Source organism: Coffea arabica, chromosome 8e, assembly GCF_036785885.1.
Source record: "Coffea arabica cultivar ET-39 chromosome 8e, Coffea Arabica ET-39 HiFi, whole genome shotgun sequence".
Classification (NCBI taxonomy): Eukaryota; Viridiplantae; Streptophyta; class Magnoliopsida; order Gentianales; family Rubiaceae; genus Coffea; species Coffea arabica.
In genome coordinates, this window is record NC_092324.1 from 1,691,779 (window position 1) to 1,711,305 (window position 19,527).

Here is a 19,527-nt window from a genome sequence, read left to right on the forward strand (position 1 = left end):
TGAGGCGAGTGTGTACTTTATCGCACTCGACCTTCCTTGTTTTTTTTTTCTTTTCACTGAGGCTCTACTTACTGAATGAATTAACATGAAATGAGATATTGTTATACATGACTGTGCTTAAGTTGCGTGGATGACATTCCACCAACTACTGTTACTGTTTGGGTACCTAACCTCATAGGTGAGTCGGTTGTATCGAGCCAGCAAGGGTTTGGTCGAGAAGGCCGATAAACCTTGAGGACTGTTTACTGTTCACTGGAAATCGAATCTTGCTTAGAGGTCCTTGGTGAAGCATAGCCGTTGTGCTTGCTTGTTGTGTTGTCCAGCACCACCAGTGATAAAATCCTCGGCTTGATACTGTTTCATTGCAATCCTTGAGCATTGGAAACTCGGATTCCTGGTATACTCGAGTATTACCAAACTACTGTTTATGGAGTGCAGGCCCGGTGGGGGGTTGTTTAGTGGACGGAGACTGGTGAAAGTGGTGTTCTACGGACCTATATACTGTTACAAGTGTTGACGGAGTGTCAACAGGAGGCAATTATGATCAAGCTCAAGTGGACCTTTGGCTTTTGAAAGCCACCCGTATCCTTGAATTGAACTGTGATTAAACTGTTATTTTATTGTACGGTGTTTAGTTGGCTATTTTGTGATTTTATGTGGCTATGTATTTACTTGTTTACCTGGAATCTCACTGGGATTTAACTCACCCCATTCCCTTTGTTTTCCTTAACAGATCGGGAAAGGATTTGATCGAGGGCTTTCTTAGCTTTATTTTACCGTTCTTGCGTTTTGAGGTTGTAACTTTCGTTTAAGCAGACTTGTAAGCTTAAATTCTTAAGGGTGATTTATATTATGTAATTTTGAGTGAAACATGGTAAGTTGGCATGCGATGATATATGTACTAAGTTGAATTGTTGAATTAGTGATTATGTTTGAGTTAGTGTTTCAATCCCCTGCATTGTCAAATGTTACATTCGTTTCATTGATGATATTAGTACTTTGAACGACTGAGTCCTGGCGAGAGTTGGGCAGGCAGTCCGCTGATACCCTAGGGTTTGCCCTAGGGAAAGGTGGGGCTGTCACTCTCTCTCTCTCTCTGGGAAGAGAAGATGTGATTTTGAAAACCTATGCTTTGGCGTACAAAATCTTAATTTTCTCCAAATATAAAAGAGATGGAAGAAAATAAAAAATAAATAAATAAGAAACAAAAAGAATGGAAGGGAAATATAAAAAGGGTAAATGAGAAACAAAAATTATCAAATCTTTTTTTACTACAAATATCATTATAGGTTTCTAAACCAAATCTTTAATGGCATTTTCTATTTCTTATTTATCTATTTTTTTATTTAAATTTCTTCAAGTAATGAAAAGATAAATTTGTCAATTTATTAGTTTGATTTTGACCTTTTGCTATTGATCGTTAGTTTTAATGAAAAAAATTAAAGGTGACACTTTAACTCAAACCATGAGGGGATTATATATATGTTTTTAAACTATAGAGAGATTATGTGATAAATTACCTAATCATAGGGGATAAAATGTAATTTATCAAACATAATATTAGCTAGCCCTTACATTGCTAAAGCAAATGGGTCAATGGTTGCTCTTGATTGCCAACATACATATGCGTAGATCATCTGCAGTTTGGTTCCTAATTGCCAGCGTAAACCACATATTTTGATTTTCCAATAAATACTGCAAAAAAAAAAAAAGAGTAACGAGTCCATCTATACTACTTGAAGATAATTGATTGTTCACCCAGATTCGTCAAGTTTTGAAAAAAAAATCTTTAGAGTGAATTGAATCAAATTCAAATTTTGTGTTTTGTGATAATTCCTAAAAGAGAACGAAATGCAGATTTTGAGTGTAAAAATATTTTAAGAGGTGATACAATCAAGACACAAAAAGATAAAAACATCGAAGATGATGAAAAAAATTACTAATAAAAAATAAAAACAAAAGAAGAGAAAGCCGTGTTGTCCACAAACTAGACAAAGGGAAGCCACAGCGGCTGCTGCTAGGAAAGATTATATGTTTTCTTCTTCTCTGCCCACAGGTTGCGGTGTCTCCATTTCCTATCATCTGTATAGTAACCAATGAGAATTTCAGGAATGTGTGCGATTCTTCTGTAATCTTCACTTTCTTCCTTCTGATTCTCTAACAGCTTCTCTCTCAATTGAGAACTCATCTCATACAGAGACAGCCGTTGAAGATGGATCAAGTGCTGGATACCCAATGGTAACTCCTCTAGTAATGGAAGTTGCTGCAGAAATAGTTCCCGGAGACGAGGCAATGCACCCTCCTCCACTCTCATCCATCTCAACCCTTCCATTCTTTTTAAGTACATCCACTTCAGCTTTAGGAACCCTCCAGCCTTGAAACACAACCCTTCTCCCTGGTAAGATCCACGGAAATTAATTTTACTCAAATTGGGCAAATGTTGGAGGGATTCAAGCGGATCCTCCTCTCCCCTTAACCTGCTCCAGTCCAAATCTATTCTTACCAAGCCGTGAAGATGAGCTACCCATTGTGGCATTTTTTCTAAGCGGCCACGCAAAACCAGCATACGAAGAAATTGAAGAAACAAAGAAGAAGAAGAAGAAGAAGGATGATGATGATTTAAATCGATTATCTCATGATCATCACCTTTTCCAATTGATTGAACACTTAATTCCCGAAGACTGGTGAGGTTGGCAAGGGAGGAGCAGAGCACCTTTCCATCTTCTCTTCTTAACTTTGTAATACGTAGTTCTCTTAATTGGGTCAGCTTTCCTATCTCCTTAAGTATTGCAGATCCGCTACTTGCATCTATGCAGCTTAATTTATGTAGGGCAAGAAGCCGTCCCATATTTGATGGAGCTTTAAATCCATGAGCTCCATAATCATCATCTGAAGAATCAACTAGTTGATATACTTCGAGAAACCGAAGTTTTTGCAAGTTTAGAATTTCCATGGGCAATTCCCTAACTCCAGTGTTACCCAAATTCAGATACTCCAAATGTTGAAGCTTTCCAATGGCTTTCGGGACTATCTCCATTCTTGTACCCCATAGGTCCAGATGCTTGAGATGAAACAAATTGAAAATCTCATTTGGTATTTCCTCCACTCTGTTTTGACCACCGAAATCCAAAACCTTTAACAGCTTACTACTCCTTGAAATTTCAGATAACAACATTTTGGATAGTAGCGGGTTCCGGGATCCAACTGTAACGAACGACCGAAGGTGGTCAAAGCAATAATTTCGTCTTTGTTGGTGGTGCTGGGTGTTGTTACTGCTACCACTATGGACTACTAGACGGCGTACCTTATCAGACGGCCACGTCATCAGCTGTCCAGTAGTAACTGTCACCATGTTTTGTTCCCTTGACTTGAGAAGAATAACTGCTCTCAATAGGTCATGGATTCGACAATATTGAGGTATTCCTTCATAAAACACACGAGTCACTTGAATTAGGCTTCTATTGACGAGTTCACTAAAATAACCCCAGGCTACATCTTCAATACTTATTCCTTCTCTCCATTCTACATACCTTTCAGCAATCCACAAATTAATTAGTCTAATGCATGCTATTTCATAATCCTCTGGGAAGATGCTTGTGTACAACAGACATGTCTTTAAATGCCCAGGCAAATCATTATAACTGAGAGAAAGTATCCTTTTAACTCTGTCCAGCTTACCAGTGCCTTCTAATTCACCCCCAAGACTGCGTCGAACCATCTCCCATTCCTCTGTTCTGTTTACATCTTTCAAAGCCAAAAGCCCGCTGATTGCAAGAATCGCAAGGGGCAAGCCCTCACATTTGTCCAATATACCTTTGGCAACATCCATCAAGTGGCCAGGGCAACTATTTCCCTTGAAGATCTTGTTACAAAACAGGATCCACGAATTTTCAAAGGACAGTGGCTTCATTCTGTAGACAAGACCCCGAGATTCAATGCAAGAGGCAGAGGCTACATCAACTTTTCGAGTTGTTAGCATGACGCGGCTGCCGCGACTGCTCTCTGGCATTACAAATTTGATGGTATTCCAAAATTCCACGTCCCATACATCATCGAAAACAATTGCATACCTTCCAGCTTGTTGAAGAAAATCTTTGATAATTTCTTTCAGCTGAGTGGTAGTCATGGACTCGATCCATCGCGGAACTGGTTTCTTCCCTGCCTCGTGTAACTGCCGAATCAAGTCTTTCAGGAGGAACTGAAAGTCACATGTTTCAGAGACAGTTACCCAAGCCCGGACTGGGAAATGCCTTCTGACTTCAGGATCCTCATGGACTTTTTTCACTAGGGTAGTTTTGCCAAGTCCTCCCATACCAACCACTGAAACAACTTTCAGTTGGTAATCATCCCCTTTGAGGAGCTCAGAAATAAGATGTTTCTTGGGCTGGTCAATGCCAACTAATTTAGCTTCTTCCACAAGCAGCGCATCATCTCTGCTATAGCTCCAGGTTGTGTCGTTCACAGCAGAAAGTGAGTTGGACGCTTGGGCAGAGATACCATATTCGGATTGGTATCTTTGATGACCTGCAGAAATACTTTCGATTCTGGACTTGATGCTTTGTATTTCGCTGGCAACTCGATGACGAGCTCTCAAATTCTTGATGGAGCTGAAAATTCTCCGAACAGAGCCGTAGAATCCTGTTGCGTCATGCCGAGCAAAGCGAGCTACAAATTCATCAAGAATGTCCTCAGTGTCATAAGCAGCATCCCGCACTTGCTTGATCCATTGTTGGAGCGTGGGTTGAGCATCTTCTTCTCTTGCTTCTGCCTCTCGCAAGAAAGCTCTCATTTGCTCCAACTCATCCATGATGAATTGGACCTCTGGCCGAAGCCCTCCCAATAGTCGTCCCTCCTCGTGCAGAAAAGTTAAGAGTTGACGCAGCACAAAAGAGAGAACAGTTTCTGCCATTTTTAGTCTTTCTTTTTAACCTAAGAATGTCGGGGGAGGCGGCTTCTGGTTTATAGGACAGTCCAGTTGTAGTATCTTGAAAGGAAGAAGGAAGAGTAGGTTATAGATTCATAAGCTGATGAACTTTGATACCATATGGTGCAGTATATATTAAGGTGCTCTTTTTCTCCTTTACTCTAGTAAGCATATTATTTTCGTTTTCTTCTTTTTATTTTTTTAAAAAATCATGCTTAATTAAGAAAATTAGCGTTATCCTACTCGTAACTTCATAAGTCAAAAGATCATGTAAAGTAAATTTCTGCTAACCAATTAGTATTTGTAATATCAAAGAAACCTTAGGAACAAACCACTCAAACTAATTTTTACAATAATTAATAAAGTAGAAATACTAAATTCAGTGTTATTTTTTGTTAATAGCAGCTCATGAGTGTGAAAATTGTGGAAGATCGAAGCATGCCAAGAATAAAGTTTAATTTAAACTTAGGATCCATGAGCGACTAATAACTTGGCCAAAGTATTTTATCCACCTGATTTAATTAACTTCAAAAGTTTTATTGAGCTGGCTAGCCTGGACTGACACAACAATTGGGGTTCCAATTAACTATAATAGTAACGTGACTTAGTTCAAATTACAAAACTCGATCACAAGTAATCGTACGGAGTTGAACAAGTTAGTGTTAGTCCCTTGTGATCACCAATTTAATCTATTATCTCACTTCTTTCTTTCTTTTGTTTTTTCTATCCCTCCTTTTGCAGTTGTGGAATTACTGCATCTAGGACTAGATAGGACGAAAGGCCGCTCATTTTTCCAATTAGAAACGTGGCTATGTTCATAAAAAAGAAAAAAAAAAGCCTTGAACTTCAAGAAAAGTAAACAAATCTCAGCACTTACTTGAGAGAAAATGAAACCTCTGGCAATAGCTGATCTGAACCTACCCTGTCAAATCCAAGTTTGATGAAAAAGAGAACACGGGCGAGGAAGATGATAATTTGAACCAAAATTAAAACAATGCGGTATGTGCCTTTAGCTATTGAAGATGGAGTATTATAGAGGAGAAGGTAGAGGAGCAGTACCGTTATTGATAAGAAAGTGGAGTGAAATTGGCCCATGACTTTCCTGGTTGGATAGTAGAACAATTACTCAACGTGGTGGACCTAAGATTAGATTGTGTATCTCATCCATTGGCTGTCAGAGTGGCACATGGCAATAAAAATCGAGACTTAAATGATATGGGGTCAGAGTCCATTGTTAGGTGATCGGAGAATGAGTAGTTTAGTCATTTCACGAAATATTAATTGTATTCAAGTTAAGATGGATAGTACTTAATTTTCCATTTATGAATTATGTCAAATTACACAATTCTTTTGAATTTCCAAATTTCCCACTTCCACGTTGAGAGTTTTCCAATCATATTTATTTAGAATTTTAAGTTTGCAACTTCACTGCATAGGTCCAGGTCTACTTTGAAAAATTTTATGTCGGTCCCAATCAATTACTTAACATGCCTAACAGTTGGTAACACATCTAAAATTCATCTAATCTATTTGTGCTCTTATGGTACATAATAGCAAAAGCCTTAATTTTATTTGTCTGTGAACATTAGGCTGTTGGCCGGCTGGTATATCAATTTGATTAATCGAATTATAGTCTTGTTGGCTTGTCCTTCCAACCCACGATGTGCTCATAAAATGTTGGACGTGAAGAAAGAAGTGGAATTGAAAATATTGGAGATGGCTAAAATTGAATGTTCAGCACAAGACAATTGAGGTAAACCCTTAACCACGTAGCCAAATCCGATCACCACCATCTTATCATGTCTAATTTTTCTTTTTGTTTATTGCAATGAGTAAAAAAAAAAAAAAGATACACTCGAATACGTCAAATCATAATTTCGTGTTTCTATTTTTCTTCTTTGCTTCTTTGTAAAATGAATGACTTTGGATCACCAGTGTAATCTTTCATCTCAGTTCTTTTTCTCCAGCTGTGAAATTATTACAACTAAGACTAGGTTAGGAGTAAGGGACATGAAGTAACCGGAGGATAAGGTGCATCATATGAGCCACTAGGGATGTAATCGAGTCAAGTCAAACTCGAATATTGCTATACTCGAGCTCGACTCGACTCATATATATCTAGGCTCGAGCTCGACCGAGTACACAAAATCGATATTCGAAACTTGACTCGAGGAACTCGCTTTAAACTCGAGACTCGACTCGATAAGACTCGACCTTTAGTCAAGCCTTATCAAGTCGAGCCTAATCAAGTTTTTTTACTCGACTCGAACAATTATGTTATTACTTTTTTGCCATTATGAACTTTTTTTATAGAGAAGAGTTTATTGTAAATTCTGTAAAACTTATACCCATAATGGTCATTTTATAATTATAATACATATATATTATTTAAATTATAAATATATTATTTAAATACCCTCGACTCGACTAGTAGCTCGACAAGTCTCGAGTCTCAAAATATTGGCTCGAAACTCGACTCGAATGACAATCGAGTAGCTCGATATTCGGCTCGAACTCGGTCAACTCGAGTTCAAACCAAACCGTTAACCGAGCTACTCGCGAGCTACTCGATTGTGACTCGACTCGCGTACATTCCTATGAGCCACTCGAACACTGTATGCTGAAAAAGCAGCTTTGAAACAAAAGAAGAAGCAGAGGCACAAAATTTTCCTATGGTTCCTAGAAACAGTATAAGAAAGAAGATAGAAAGACATTATTGACATTATAAATTCTTGTCAATTAATGTTCGTCATTTTTATATGGTAACTTACTGCAGAAAAATTGTCAAAACCGTGTGAGAAAGTTAAGGACGAAATACGAAGAAAATTCTTACTCATCAAGAAACTGCAGCGAAAAAAAAATTGTAGAGATGATGGAAATAAGAAGAAACTAACGCAAGAGAGATGATGGAAATTGAATGGAAAGAAGATAGTTAGCAACGTGGTTTTGAAAGGCGAAGCTACACTACAAAATCATGGAAATTGTTAGGGAGACAAATGCAGTTGGTGGGGCGTTCACTCTTCAGCACCTTTCGGCTGTGTTTCTTCGATCAAATAAAGGAGTGGCTACCAGTGTACCACAGCATCGTTCAAAAGCAATGATGTCTTAAGCTTAAAACGTGGTGGCTTGGACATTGATTTCATTGACGTAGAAATAAAGGGAAAATACAGATTTAGCCTCTAATATTTTGCCTTTCGGCAGTTTTAGTCATTAAAATTTTGAAAAATGCAAATTTGATTCTCAATGTTTAGCACATGTGCAATTTTATCCCTAAAATATTGGAAGGAACAAATTTGGTCCCCTATGTTATAGTCTTGAAGCAGATTTAGGATGATTGACGAATTTTTTCAAATATTGGTAGAATCTGTTACGTGTGATTACATGCTTGTTAATTTAAATATCTTAAAAAAGAAGTAAAATAGCGAGTACTCTTCAATAATAAGACCAGTTTACATGATGCCATGCCAGTAACTAATTAATCAAGAGAAATAAAAAGAAATAAAATTTGTTAATCTATATGAAAAAGTAAATGTTACGATTTTGTGCTTGGCATAGTCAGGATAGAGTGTAAAAATGAGTTCTATATTGATGAATTGGGTGCTTCAAGAAGGCCTCTTTGGAACCTGAATTTTTTGGGAGTTTGTCTAAAACTTTACTGTAGTGCACTGTAGAAGTTTTTGAAAAAATTTTGTAGAAGTTTTTGTAAGGTGAAAAATTTTTTTGTAGAAGTTTTTGTAAAGTGAAAAACTTTTTTTCTTTTTCTTTTTCTTTCTTTTCTTTTTCTTTTCTTTTCCTCTCTTCTTCTTCTTCCTTCTCCCCCCCGGTGACCTCTGCCTTCCCAGTTCCCAGCAGCTAGAGGTGTCAAATCAACCCATTTAACTAAATTTACCCATACCCGCCCATGAATAGATGGGTATGGGTATCTTAAATTTTTGTATATGGATATAAATGGGTTACCCAATAATACCCATTTATTAAATGGGTATTATTGGCTAACCCATGAAACCCAATTAACCCATTTAGAATTCTCTTCCCCCCAAGTCTCTTCTTTTCCCCCACCTTTTTTTTTTCAAAATTTTCATTTTGTCATGATGTTAACTACTTTTGTTTCATTATTATTATTATTATTATTATTATTATTTGTTGGTTTTATCTTATTATTTTATTTTCTCTTAGTTTGTTAACTTGCTCATTTTTTAGCATTATCAATTTATGATAAATTTTAGCCTATTTTCTTATCTTTATAAAATGAAATTTTAAATTTATATATGAAAAAATGTTAGGGGTTCAAAATTTTTGGATTAAGTTTTTATATTAATTTTTATAGTACTTAGTTCAAATTTTTATATTCTTATTATTCAATTATTAAATAATAGGTAATTTTGTGACATAGAGTATAAATGAAAAAAAATTGGTAATTAAGTTTATTGAACATTATAAGTAAATATTTAAAACTAATGATGGGTACAAAGAGTGGTATAAATTGATAATTTAGTTTGCAAAAATGAATTTAAATAAGTTTACAAAAAGTTAAAATAAATGGGTTATAAATGGGTAATTGGGTTACCCAATTCATTTTTTGACTTACCCATTTATACCTATCTAATTAAATGGGTATAAATGAGTTGACTCACTTGTACCCATTACCCATTTTACCCAACCCAAACCCGCCCAAGTCACCCATTTTGACACCTCTACCAGCAGCCATGGCCCTGCCATTTTTTTTCTTTTCTTTCTTTTTCTTTTTCTTTCTTTCTTTCCTTTTTCTTTTCTTTCCTCTCTTCTTCTTCTTTTTCTTCATTCCCCTCCCCCCGTCACCTCTGCATCTGATTGTAAAAAGACCCAGTAGATGGTCACCTCTGCATCGACCGCCACCCCTTTTCTCCCGCTCCCTCCACCGCCACCCCTCTCCCCATCCCCCTTCCATCGCCCGCCTCTGCAAAAGAAGACTGGCACCTGAGTTTTGCAGTAACAGAAACAATTTTTTTCCAATTTTCCCTTTCCCTCTCCAATCCTTCTCTTGCTGGCAGAATAAGCCGCAACAGGAATTCTTTTTTTTTTTGGCAATTTTCCTTTTCCCCCTCTCTCCCGATTGCAAAAAAAAATCGAGCAAAGGGGGAGGATGGCAGGTTGCAAAGGATTCCGATCCGGGACTGTGCCATGTTTCTTGAACTGAAGCTTTTCTTGCCGCTGCACTTGATTGAAGATGACACCAATGGCTTGTGAGCAGTTGCAGCATTTGTAGTGTCAGCGGCTCTGTGGAGACGGCACCTGAACAAGCCAGCATGGGTCGTTGGAGCACAAAGGCAAAGCTGCTGCTTCTGCTTGTTGGATGATTTGCCATGACCACTTGTTTTTTTGTCTGACCCACTACCCTTCTTATCAGGCTCAACATCACAGTGATTTGACCGAGTAATTCCTTTGCAAGGGAGGAAGAGGGGGAGAGGGAGAAAAGGAAAAAAAAAAAAGAAGATGGGCATTGGAACCGGCGGCAGAGGTAGTGGCCGGCGACGGAAGTGGTGATGGGTTGGGGTGAGGGAGGAAAAAGAAGAAAAGGGGTAGGGAATTTTTTTGTTTTTGTGTTTTTGATATTTTAAAGTGTGTAAGTTAAAAATTTTGATAAGTTTTTAAGGTTCCTGTAGCAAAAGTTGTTAAAAAACTTGTATCATACAAACTTGGTTAAAAACCAAGGTTCCAAACAGGCCCTTAGTTTAAAAATTTTCAATTTTTACTAGTTAATTAGTTAGCATATGAATTATCAGTTCTTAATTTTGTTGTTTAAAGTTAGCTACTAATAACTTGGCACATGTTTCATTCTATAATTATCATGTCTGGAGGTTCAATTTTTTCTTCTGAGATTTGTCCATTTTGGCTAGATTATACTCACCTTTCACGATCAAATTGAATTTTCAACGCACCAAGGTTTTCTCAAATCGCTTCATACAAGATGCATGATATTTGTTCTGATTTACCATATCATCTCCGCATTTGGCATGGGATCTTACTGTTGACCTCATTGTAATGATATATGGTCAAAATGGAACTAATAAGTGGGCGTATGGTTCGCAGGTGCCGACCGTCCAAATGAATCTGTCCTTTTGCAGTTTTACTTGTGCAAGAATAATTAATTTGTGGGAAAAACTCGCTACTTATCTGCAAGGACTAAATAAATATTGGCTATGGTTAGCGAGAATGTATCCTTGTAGAGAAGATTTTTATGTAGGGATATTGTTACGAAAAAAAGAATTTTGAAACATATAGTTGGATTGGTTTTTCCTGATTTTAAAGAGTCATAGGCTAAAAAAGTAGCAGTGGTTCACAAATTTTCCTTTTTTTTTTCTTTTTCAAATCCTAGCTTGATGCCCCTACTTGAGTTAATAAATTGAAATTCACTAGTAAAAGTAACTATTGTAGAGTCATAATTTGGACTCAAATGTGATAAGGTGTGTGAGAACCCTGAAAAAATATATATAAATATTAGTGCATATTTCATTTGCATTTATAATTCTTTAATAGATTTTAGCATTAAATCTAATTGTTTTTAAATAAGTGCGTAGAAATAAATTTTATGTGCAAAATAAAAGAATTGTGCTAAACTATTAAATTTCCTAGTCTAGTTACATTAAATTCATATTCCGAAGGTAAATTATTTCATTGATTTAACAATTAATTTCTTTGAATTCCGATAGCTAGTTTTAATCGTTAATAATGTTCAGTGTTAATAGGAACCTTAGCAATAAGATGAATTTGGTAAATTCTAGATAAAATCGATACAAGTATACTAGGTTCGCCTAGAACGTAAAAACCTTGAAATTATAAATATACATATATGTACGTGTTGCATGTACATTTTAGATCTTTAATAAACGTTGTTATTATCTGGTCTTAAATAAGTGTGCAAAAATAATTTGTTTTAGATTACAAATAATTCAATTGTGCAAGATATTAGATTATTTGAATTTTTGCCAAGTAAAGGTAATTTTTCTTGATGTTGAGTGTGCCATTGTTTTTATTTTAATTCTTTGGTTCCAATAACTAATTTTAAGTATTAACGACGATAGGTGCTAAGGAAAACTAGAATTAAGACGAAACGTTTAGGTTAAAGCTCTTTATAATTATTTTAGGGACGTTGTATCTCGATAATTGAATTTTTCAAGGTTGGTATATTAGTAGGCATTTGATTTATATTTAGGAAATCTTGGAGTTAGTTTAGGATTGAAGGGCTTAAGTGGAAATTTGGATGAAATGTAAAAAGACCAAATTAGCCTTTTCCAAGTTAAAATCACCAAGCAGCCGTGAAGAAAAAAAAAAATGCTAGAAGCAACTCATTTCCAAACAATTCCAATTTCTGTCGGTTCATTCCAGCATCTTCCATTTCTTTTGCCGACCAACCCCACTCACGATAACCTCAATATATACACCCCATTAACCATACACTCCACACTATACCATTTCCAATCCACTATAATAGTACACTTCCATTTGCTTTCTGCCGTGAGCTGTGAGGAAACAACTACCTTGGAAGTATCGACGAGAGAGAGAGCCGTGCGAGCTTCGGTTCTTGAACTGTCCGAGAGAGGGTGAGAGCAAGAGATAATCGTGTGAGCTTCATTGCTTCCTTCATCATCTGAGAGCTGCCATTTCATTCTTCACCTCAACCAGCCGTGATCACTTCAACCTCAATCACCACAGCTGCAATTACTGAACTCAGACCAACCATCCCCGAGTGCGTGAGCAAAGCCGTGAGGGAGGAAAATATTTCTGCTGTGGGCCGAGTGTGTTAAGCTTCAGGCTGAGGTAATTTCTAGACTTAAATGAGTTGTTTATGGGTTAATGAAGCTGGTTATAAGCATGCATGTGGGGTTGTGCGGTTGGATGACAAAATTAAGTTACAAGAAAACTGATTTGGAAAGAATTGGAGCTGCCGAGAGTTAGAGCTGGAATTGCAGCTTTAGTTTGTTAACTTGTGATGATCTGAGCTTAACCTTGGGCCAATTTGATAGATAGCCTTTTATTTGGTGTTGCATGTGAACCATATGGCCAGGATTTCGGTTGCATGGCTGGAAATTTTCACTAGAAGTTGCTGGACTGCTTAATCAATTTTCCAGTTTGCCGATGGAGTTGTTTTGGGAGTTGTATGAATATTTTAGTATGAGATTTGCTGGAAAGTGTTTGATTCTCACTTGGTGGTGTGTTTAGCTAACTAAATGCTGGATGATTAAGCCCCGCATGAGATTAATTAGCTGTGTGTAAATCAGAAAAATAAAATGAAACCAAAAGTCTGCTGCAGGCATGTCATCCGTAGTTAGTTGAGCAGATCCTAGAATTTTGAATGAATGTTGTTGGTGACCGACCCTGTTTTGGACTAGAATTAATAGTAACTTCATTTATTAGTAATACATGTTAGCTGTGAGTACATAATTCAGTGATTTGGCCAAGGAAAATCCGGATTAATGAGTGACTAAGCTGCTGGAATTTTTCCAGTGTAGCCGAATGAAGAAGAAAAGAATTTTCCAGTTTTCTTTTGCGAATTTTGGGTTTTAAAATTATGTTACAAGCTGTAAATTTTGTGTCGTTGATTAAGAGACCCCGTAAGCATAACAATTACCATTTACATGATAAGCTGGGAGTGTAAAAGATCGAAGTCTTGTTGCTGGAAAATTTGGTTAATGGCCGAATGAGAAAGGAGCTTGAAATTCTTATATTGGCTTGATAATTGGCTACAATCTCAAGTAAAATGTCTTATAACATCTTGTGCTAGTTTCATGATTATCTTATTGATTGTAACACTTGAAAAACTGGTGTATTGGAACATGAACTAAAAGAATTTCTGAAGGAAAATATTTTTCCAGCATGGCCGAATGGGTTGGGACTTTTGGTGGATTTATTTGCTGGATTTGTGCATTATTTATTTTAGCTTGGTTTGGACAGATTATAGGCTATACGTTTGGTGTTTCTAGCAAGTAAAAGTTGGACATCTTGGATTGAAATTTACTGGAATTTTCTTGACTATCGAAACAAGAAAAGAAAATCTGAGTTCCTAAGTGTATTTGTGAGTAAGCTAACCGTGACTTTCTTCTATGCTTGAGTTAAACTTTTAGTTGACTTGTTGTAAGAAATATTTGTTTGATGCCAAGAGCTAATGATTGATGAAGCTTTTGGCCATTTGAGTAATTTTTGCAAGGGTTAAATTCTTGGTGGAATTATTTAAGTGGTTTGGCCAAAATGCATTTGGAAGGTCCACGATTTGTGATTTGGAATTGTTTTAATACTTTGGACTTCCTTTGGTTGATTTTGATTAGAATTGAATCTGTTGAGACCTAGGGCTAATGATTGATGAAACCCTAGTGAAATGGATGTTCGAATTGTGTTTTTGCTATATTGGCGACTTGGAATATAATGTGCAAATGAATTGAAATCGTGAAGTCCGTTCTAGTCTTTTGAATTCAAGTATCTTTAAATCAAATCTTGTGGGAATATTTTGCCTTAATATCAAGTTATATACATTGAGTATAGTACGTTAATATTAAAATCTAGATATCGGGACTTTTAAAACCTTGCCGATTTGTTAATTCTTTTCTTTATTTAAACTAGTGTTTGACCTTTAATAAATAATTGCATTAACTTCCAAACTTTAAGTTTTTCACAAAATTATCCTTGACCAATTGTTTTAAAGGAAATTTGTTAAAAACATTAGATTTGAATAATTTCAAATAAAAGACAAAGGGAACTTGTTCGACAAGAAAACTTGTTTGAATTAATTTGGTTCTAGTTTGCCCTCTAGTAGGGAAATACCTTTAAAGAAACCATACGAGATATTTTATTTCTTTACTAGCCTTAATTCCAAGGGAATGATTGATTTGTTTCGAGAAATTAAATTAGTTTTATAGAAGATAACCTTTTATATACAAAACAAAAGTTTGTTTAGTAAAACTTATAGTTTTAAAAATTGGATTTCTAGGGTGTAGCGAGGACGTGGACTTCGATTCCCAACTTGACTTTTGAGCTTCACTTTTGGTGAGTGTCCCTGCCTGATTTATGGCTATTTGGTTAAAGTGCTTTATCGACTCGTTATGTGATAATTGCCAAAAATGGTTGTTGATCCATCGAAGTGAGCAGTGTGTACTTTATCGCACTAGCCTTTCGAGTGGTGACTTGCTTGAAGTGTTTTTCGTGAATATCTTGCTTGTGTTTGCTAAGTGCTAAATTACTAGGCAGGAGAATGTACCACACCATAAAGGTGGGAGGGCCTCTTATCCTGTCCTGGTAATCAAGTGTTGGACGTAAAGTCGTTGAGTGAATCCCTCGATCAGTCTATAATAATCAAGTGTTGGACGTAAAGTTGTTGGGTGAATCCCTCGATCAGTCTATAATAATCAAGTGTTGGACGTAAAGTCGTTGGGTGAATCCCTCGACCAGTCTATAACAATCAAGTGTTGGACGTAAAGTCGTTGGGTAAATCCCTCGACCAGTCTATAAATATAAGTGTTGGACGTAATGTCGTTGGGTGAATCTCTCGACCAGTCTAAGGTATACTCGAATATTATCGCTTCCCTATTTATTTACTTCAGTCGAATCAATACGTGTTAATTGTTTCAAGTGATTGCATGATTTTGGGGCACCACTGAGTTTTAGCTCACCCCACGTTCATTTGTTTTCCTTACAGGTTGTGAAGTTTGAAAGAATTTGAGCTGCTTATATTTCCTATGAATGTAATTGAACAACTTGAATTTGAATTTCGGTTTGTAATGAATTCCAAGTTAAGCATTTTATCTTTCATTTTGGATTGCCACTTGAAGCTGGAAAAGTGTAAACCCTAATTCTGATATGTGGCTTGAATGTATGTATTTGTGTGGTATGGCTTTAACCCTTGTAAGTAACGCGTGAAGTGTTTAAGAGCCGTCGATTGGCTAACTTCGGATGCTGTTATCTTTGAAGTTAATGTGGTGTTAGAAACCGATTTTTTTTTTGGAAGAATCTCTATTGTAATAGTTTAGGTTGATCTCCGGAAGGATTTGGGTTAGTGTGCCTGCGTGAGTCCTGGCGAGAGTTAGGCAGACGGCCTGCCAACCCTCTGGTTCGTCTTAGGGGGAAGTGGGGTCGTCACAATGTGCATTATTTGACCTACTTGAATATTGTATTTTGGAAAATTAATTTCAAAACAAAAGAAGAAACAGAGACACTAAGTTTTTCCGATGACCATATGGTTCCTAGAAACAACATAAGAAAGGAGATAGATAGAAACACATTATCGATATTATATAGCTCTGTCAATGTTTCCCAATTTTATATTGTGACTTAAAACCGAAGAATTTTTCAAAGCCGTAAGAAATTTAAGAACGAAATACGAGAAAATTTCTTACTCACAAAAAAAGAAGCTGCAGCAAATAAATGGAGTGGAGCCATTGTAGTCAGAAAGAAAAAGAGAAACTAAAGCAAGAGATGTGATGGAAATTGAATAGAAAGAAGATAGACAGCAACGTGATTTTGAGAGAGAGAGCGACGAAGCTACCTTACTGCTACACAACAAAATCATGGGAATTATTAAGAGGACTATGCACTTGGTGGGGTGTGGACAAGGGGCACGGACCATCCCCATCGGACGGTTTTGGCCATTTTCAACAGCTCATAACTTTGGTTGCACACGGCGTAACTTTATTTGTACAACGTGTAACTTTAGTACAAAATTTTGTGGGTCCCACACACGATGTGAAAATCGATGCACAATTTGTGATCTGGACAGCACAATTTATTGAGGCCAAATCATGGCCATTAATAGCTCAGGAGCGCTCCTGCCCCGTTTCCGTGGGGTGTTCACTCTGTGGATCATTGTTATGAGCTAATAATCCAACAGGAACGGAGAGAACTGTTTGTGCGACTTTCAGTTTTGTAGATTACTAGTTTATTTGGGCCTCACACGTTGCGTGACGGTGCCCGGAAAGAGTATAATCTATGCAAGTATACATGGTCAAAAACTGTAATAATTCTCCAGGCATTCTCATCAAATTCTTTGACCAAACAGATATGGTATCTTGTCTCAAGAAACTACCCAAAACTCCAGCATTTGTTCATGCCGTCAACATATAAACATCAGATTTCAAACTCCAGCATTTCTTTTAGTGCATTAAAAGCATAAATGCACCATTATCACTTCATGTATTGCCACACCGACTGATCTTGAAGATGACATGCTAAAAACGATTGCAGTTGGTGCACAGGTAAAATCAGTATTAATATATGCTGGCACCTGTACGAGCTTGTAGCATAGATGGCAGCAAATTGGGGTCATAAAGGAGCAAAACACGAACTTCAACAAATTTTAATCACAAAAAGTCACTTCAGAGAATTATAATTACAAAATTCGAGTAATTGATAAATGACATTTTGAACATGCTTCACATATTTGGAGCAAATGTATTTCCAGTCACTTCATTATCTAATCCATAAATATCATAGTGATCATTATCTTCACATATCGTATTAAGCATTCTTGAAACTACATTCGTTTGAGCTTCAACGGTGACAAGAGACCTTGGGGTAGGGGGTGAGACCACCCAAGTAATAGCTTTCCAATCAAGCCTTTTAAAACATTTAGCATGTAGTAAGTGGATACAAATCAAAGAGCTCCCTCTATATCATCAAACAACAGGAACATAGAGTATAAAGAAAATTCGTCCTTTGACTTGAACTAAGTCATACAAAATGACTATTACCTAAGAGGTTCAGTCCCTTGGAAGATGGGGAATGATGCAATCCTTTTTAAGGAAAACTGGTTAAGAATGATAGTATATACCTGCAAATTTTCAAACTACTATCCAGCTTCTTTTGATGGTTTATCCTAAATTTCGACTAATAAGAAAGCACTAAATGTGGGAGAAAGAGAAACAGCAAATAAATTGCAGAATGCAAATGAAATGAAATGCTGAAACAGAGACAAAATTTCAAGTTTACCAAAATGCAATGGAAGAACTTCTTGGACTCATCGTCATGTCTGAAGGCCTCAAAAGCAGAAATTCAGCAAAAAAATTAAAAACATATTTGACTCTAAGGACAAGAAATACTTGAGCCCAACCAACCAAATAAGGCAGGCAAAGTGAAGAAGAAAGCAGCTTCCAAGGGTGGATAAAAATTTGACCGAAAATAATTAAGAACCTGACATAAGAATGATCTTCCAGGATCAAATTTAGAGCATATAAACGATCAACAAATTTGTAATAAAAACTAATCAAAAAATCCAAAATAATAGGTACTTGAAAATAGTGTGTGCTGAAAACAATACGCATTGGGGAATTGCCCCCAAAATCACCCCAATGGCCCTATCTTCCCTACTATCAGTATTAGAGCAGTAATTGGACCCAACAATAAATCAAAAATATGCATGCAAAGAATGCCAGAAGAATCCAATGAGCATTTAAGAGCATAAGAACAACTGGCAAAGCCTGAAACTTGGTATAATTTAAATGCCATAACAAAAGGATAAACATAAACGAATCAATTAGAAAGAAAAAAAAAAGTTTTACTGGAGGTGAAAGAAAACAAACTTGGCCATCTCACATTCAATACGATTCTGAGCTTGAAGAACACGGAAATTTCATGCTTCCTTATCCCCTGACGCTTTATTCTTCTGTCAAAGCACTCATGTGCACATTTGAAATAAGCTTGTTGCAATATTAGATACCCACAATTTGAAAAATTTATAATCTCAATTACTTTTATTAACTGAATTGCCTCTAAATTTTCTGCATAATTCGGTCGGTTTTAGATTTCATAGAAGATGGAGAAGTTCTTGGACTAATTTACGATGGGTTGGAACAGAAGATGGAGAAACCAATCGCACTGATGGATCTCAATCTACCGTCCAACTGTATCATTATGAAAAGACCCAATAACCAAGCCTACAAGCTCACATCAATAACTAATTAAAGGGTAAAATTGTGAGATAAGGGTTAGCTAGTAAAATCACATTGCCACATCACGTGCCAGCCGCACATCCCAACTCAGTCCTAACTCCAACAAATCAAATGTTCATCTGATATTCCATATTTAGCCACCTAGACAAGGTGTCCATAGGGGACCATAACTACTGTTCATAAGCTAACTCTCCTTTTTATTCCTTTTAGGATTTAGCTCTCAACATCAAACTTAATCAATTCAGATTTTAATATATTCAAACCGTTTGATAACAAAAAATTGAACTAAATTATTTAAACAAAACTTGTTCCCAAGATTAAGTGATAAGCTATTTATTTATCACTGAATGTGATATGCACTCAAATGTATTAGATTTAATATTTAATAATTCAATAAATTCAGATTTCAGTTTTCAGACTTCAGTTTTATCAAACGCAACCTCAATGATAAGTGAATAACTTATCACTTAATTTTAGGACTAAGTTTTACTTAGAAAATTTAGTGCCACTTAATTAATTCAGATGTTCAATTTTTAATTATCAGACAGTTTGAATATGTTAAGATCTGAATTCATTAAATTTACGTGTTGAAGCGGGTTACCAAATAGGGCCTTAATATAGGATTCTTTTGCGCTGTGCCAAAGAATAAGAGATGGACTCGCTTTAACTATGTGGACATTAATCAGTCGAGTC

At 36.3% G+C, this 19,527-nt stretch overlaps 1 protein-coding gene and 3 long non-coding RNA genes across 4 annotated transcripts; 2 read left to right on the forward strand and 2 right to left on the reverse strand.

Annotated features, from left to right (window-relative positions):
• Nucleotides 1–2,017: 2,017 nt before the first annotated feature.
• LOC113703471 (disease resistance protein RPM1-like) lies at nt 2,018–4,909 on the reverse strand. The gene has a single exon (XM_027224842.2). The coding sequence runs from the start codon at nt 4,907–4,909 to the stop codon at nt 2,018–2,020; it is 2,892 nt and encodes a 963-aa protein (XP_027080643.2).
• Nucleotides 4,910–9,519: 4,610 nt separating this feature from the next.
• Nucleotides 9,520–10,623, forward strand: LOC140013140 (uncharacterized). The gene is made up of 2 exons (XR_011820210.1): nt 9,520–10,230; nt 10,311–10,623. It is a non-coding gene; the product is annotated as an uncharacterized lncRNA (long non-coding RNA).
• Nucleotides 10,624–12,263: 1,640 nt separating this feature from the next.
• On the forward strand, nt 12,264–15,838 carry LOC140012557 (uncharacterized). Its single transcript, XR_011819740.1, has 2 exons — nt 12,264–12,721; nt 14,886–15,838. It is a non-coding gene; the product is annotated as an uncharacterized lncRNA (long non-coding RNA).
• Nucleotides 15,839–16,634: 796 nt separating this feature from the next.
• On the reverse strand, nt 16,635–18,796 carry LOC113703411 (uncharacterized). Its single transcript, XR_003451444.2, has 2 exons — nt 18,466–18,796; nt 16,635–17,171 (listed from the first exon to the last, which is right to left on the reverse strand). It is a non-coding gene; the product is annotated as an uncharacterized lncRNA (long non-coding RNA).
• Nucleotides 18,797–19,527: the final 731 nt, after the last annotated feature.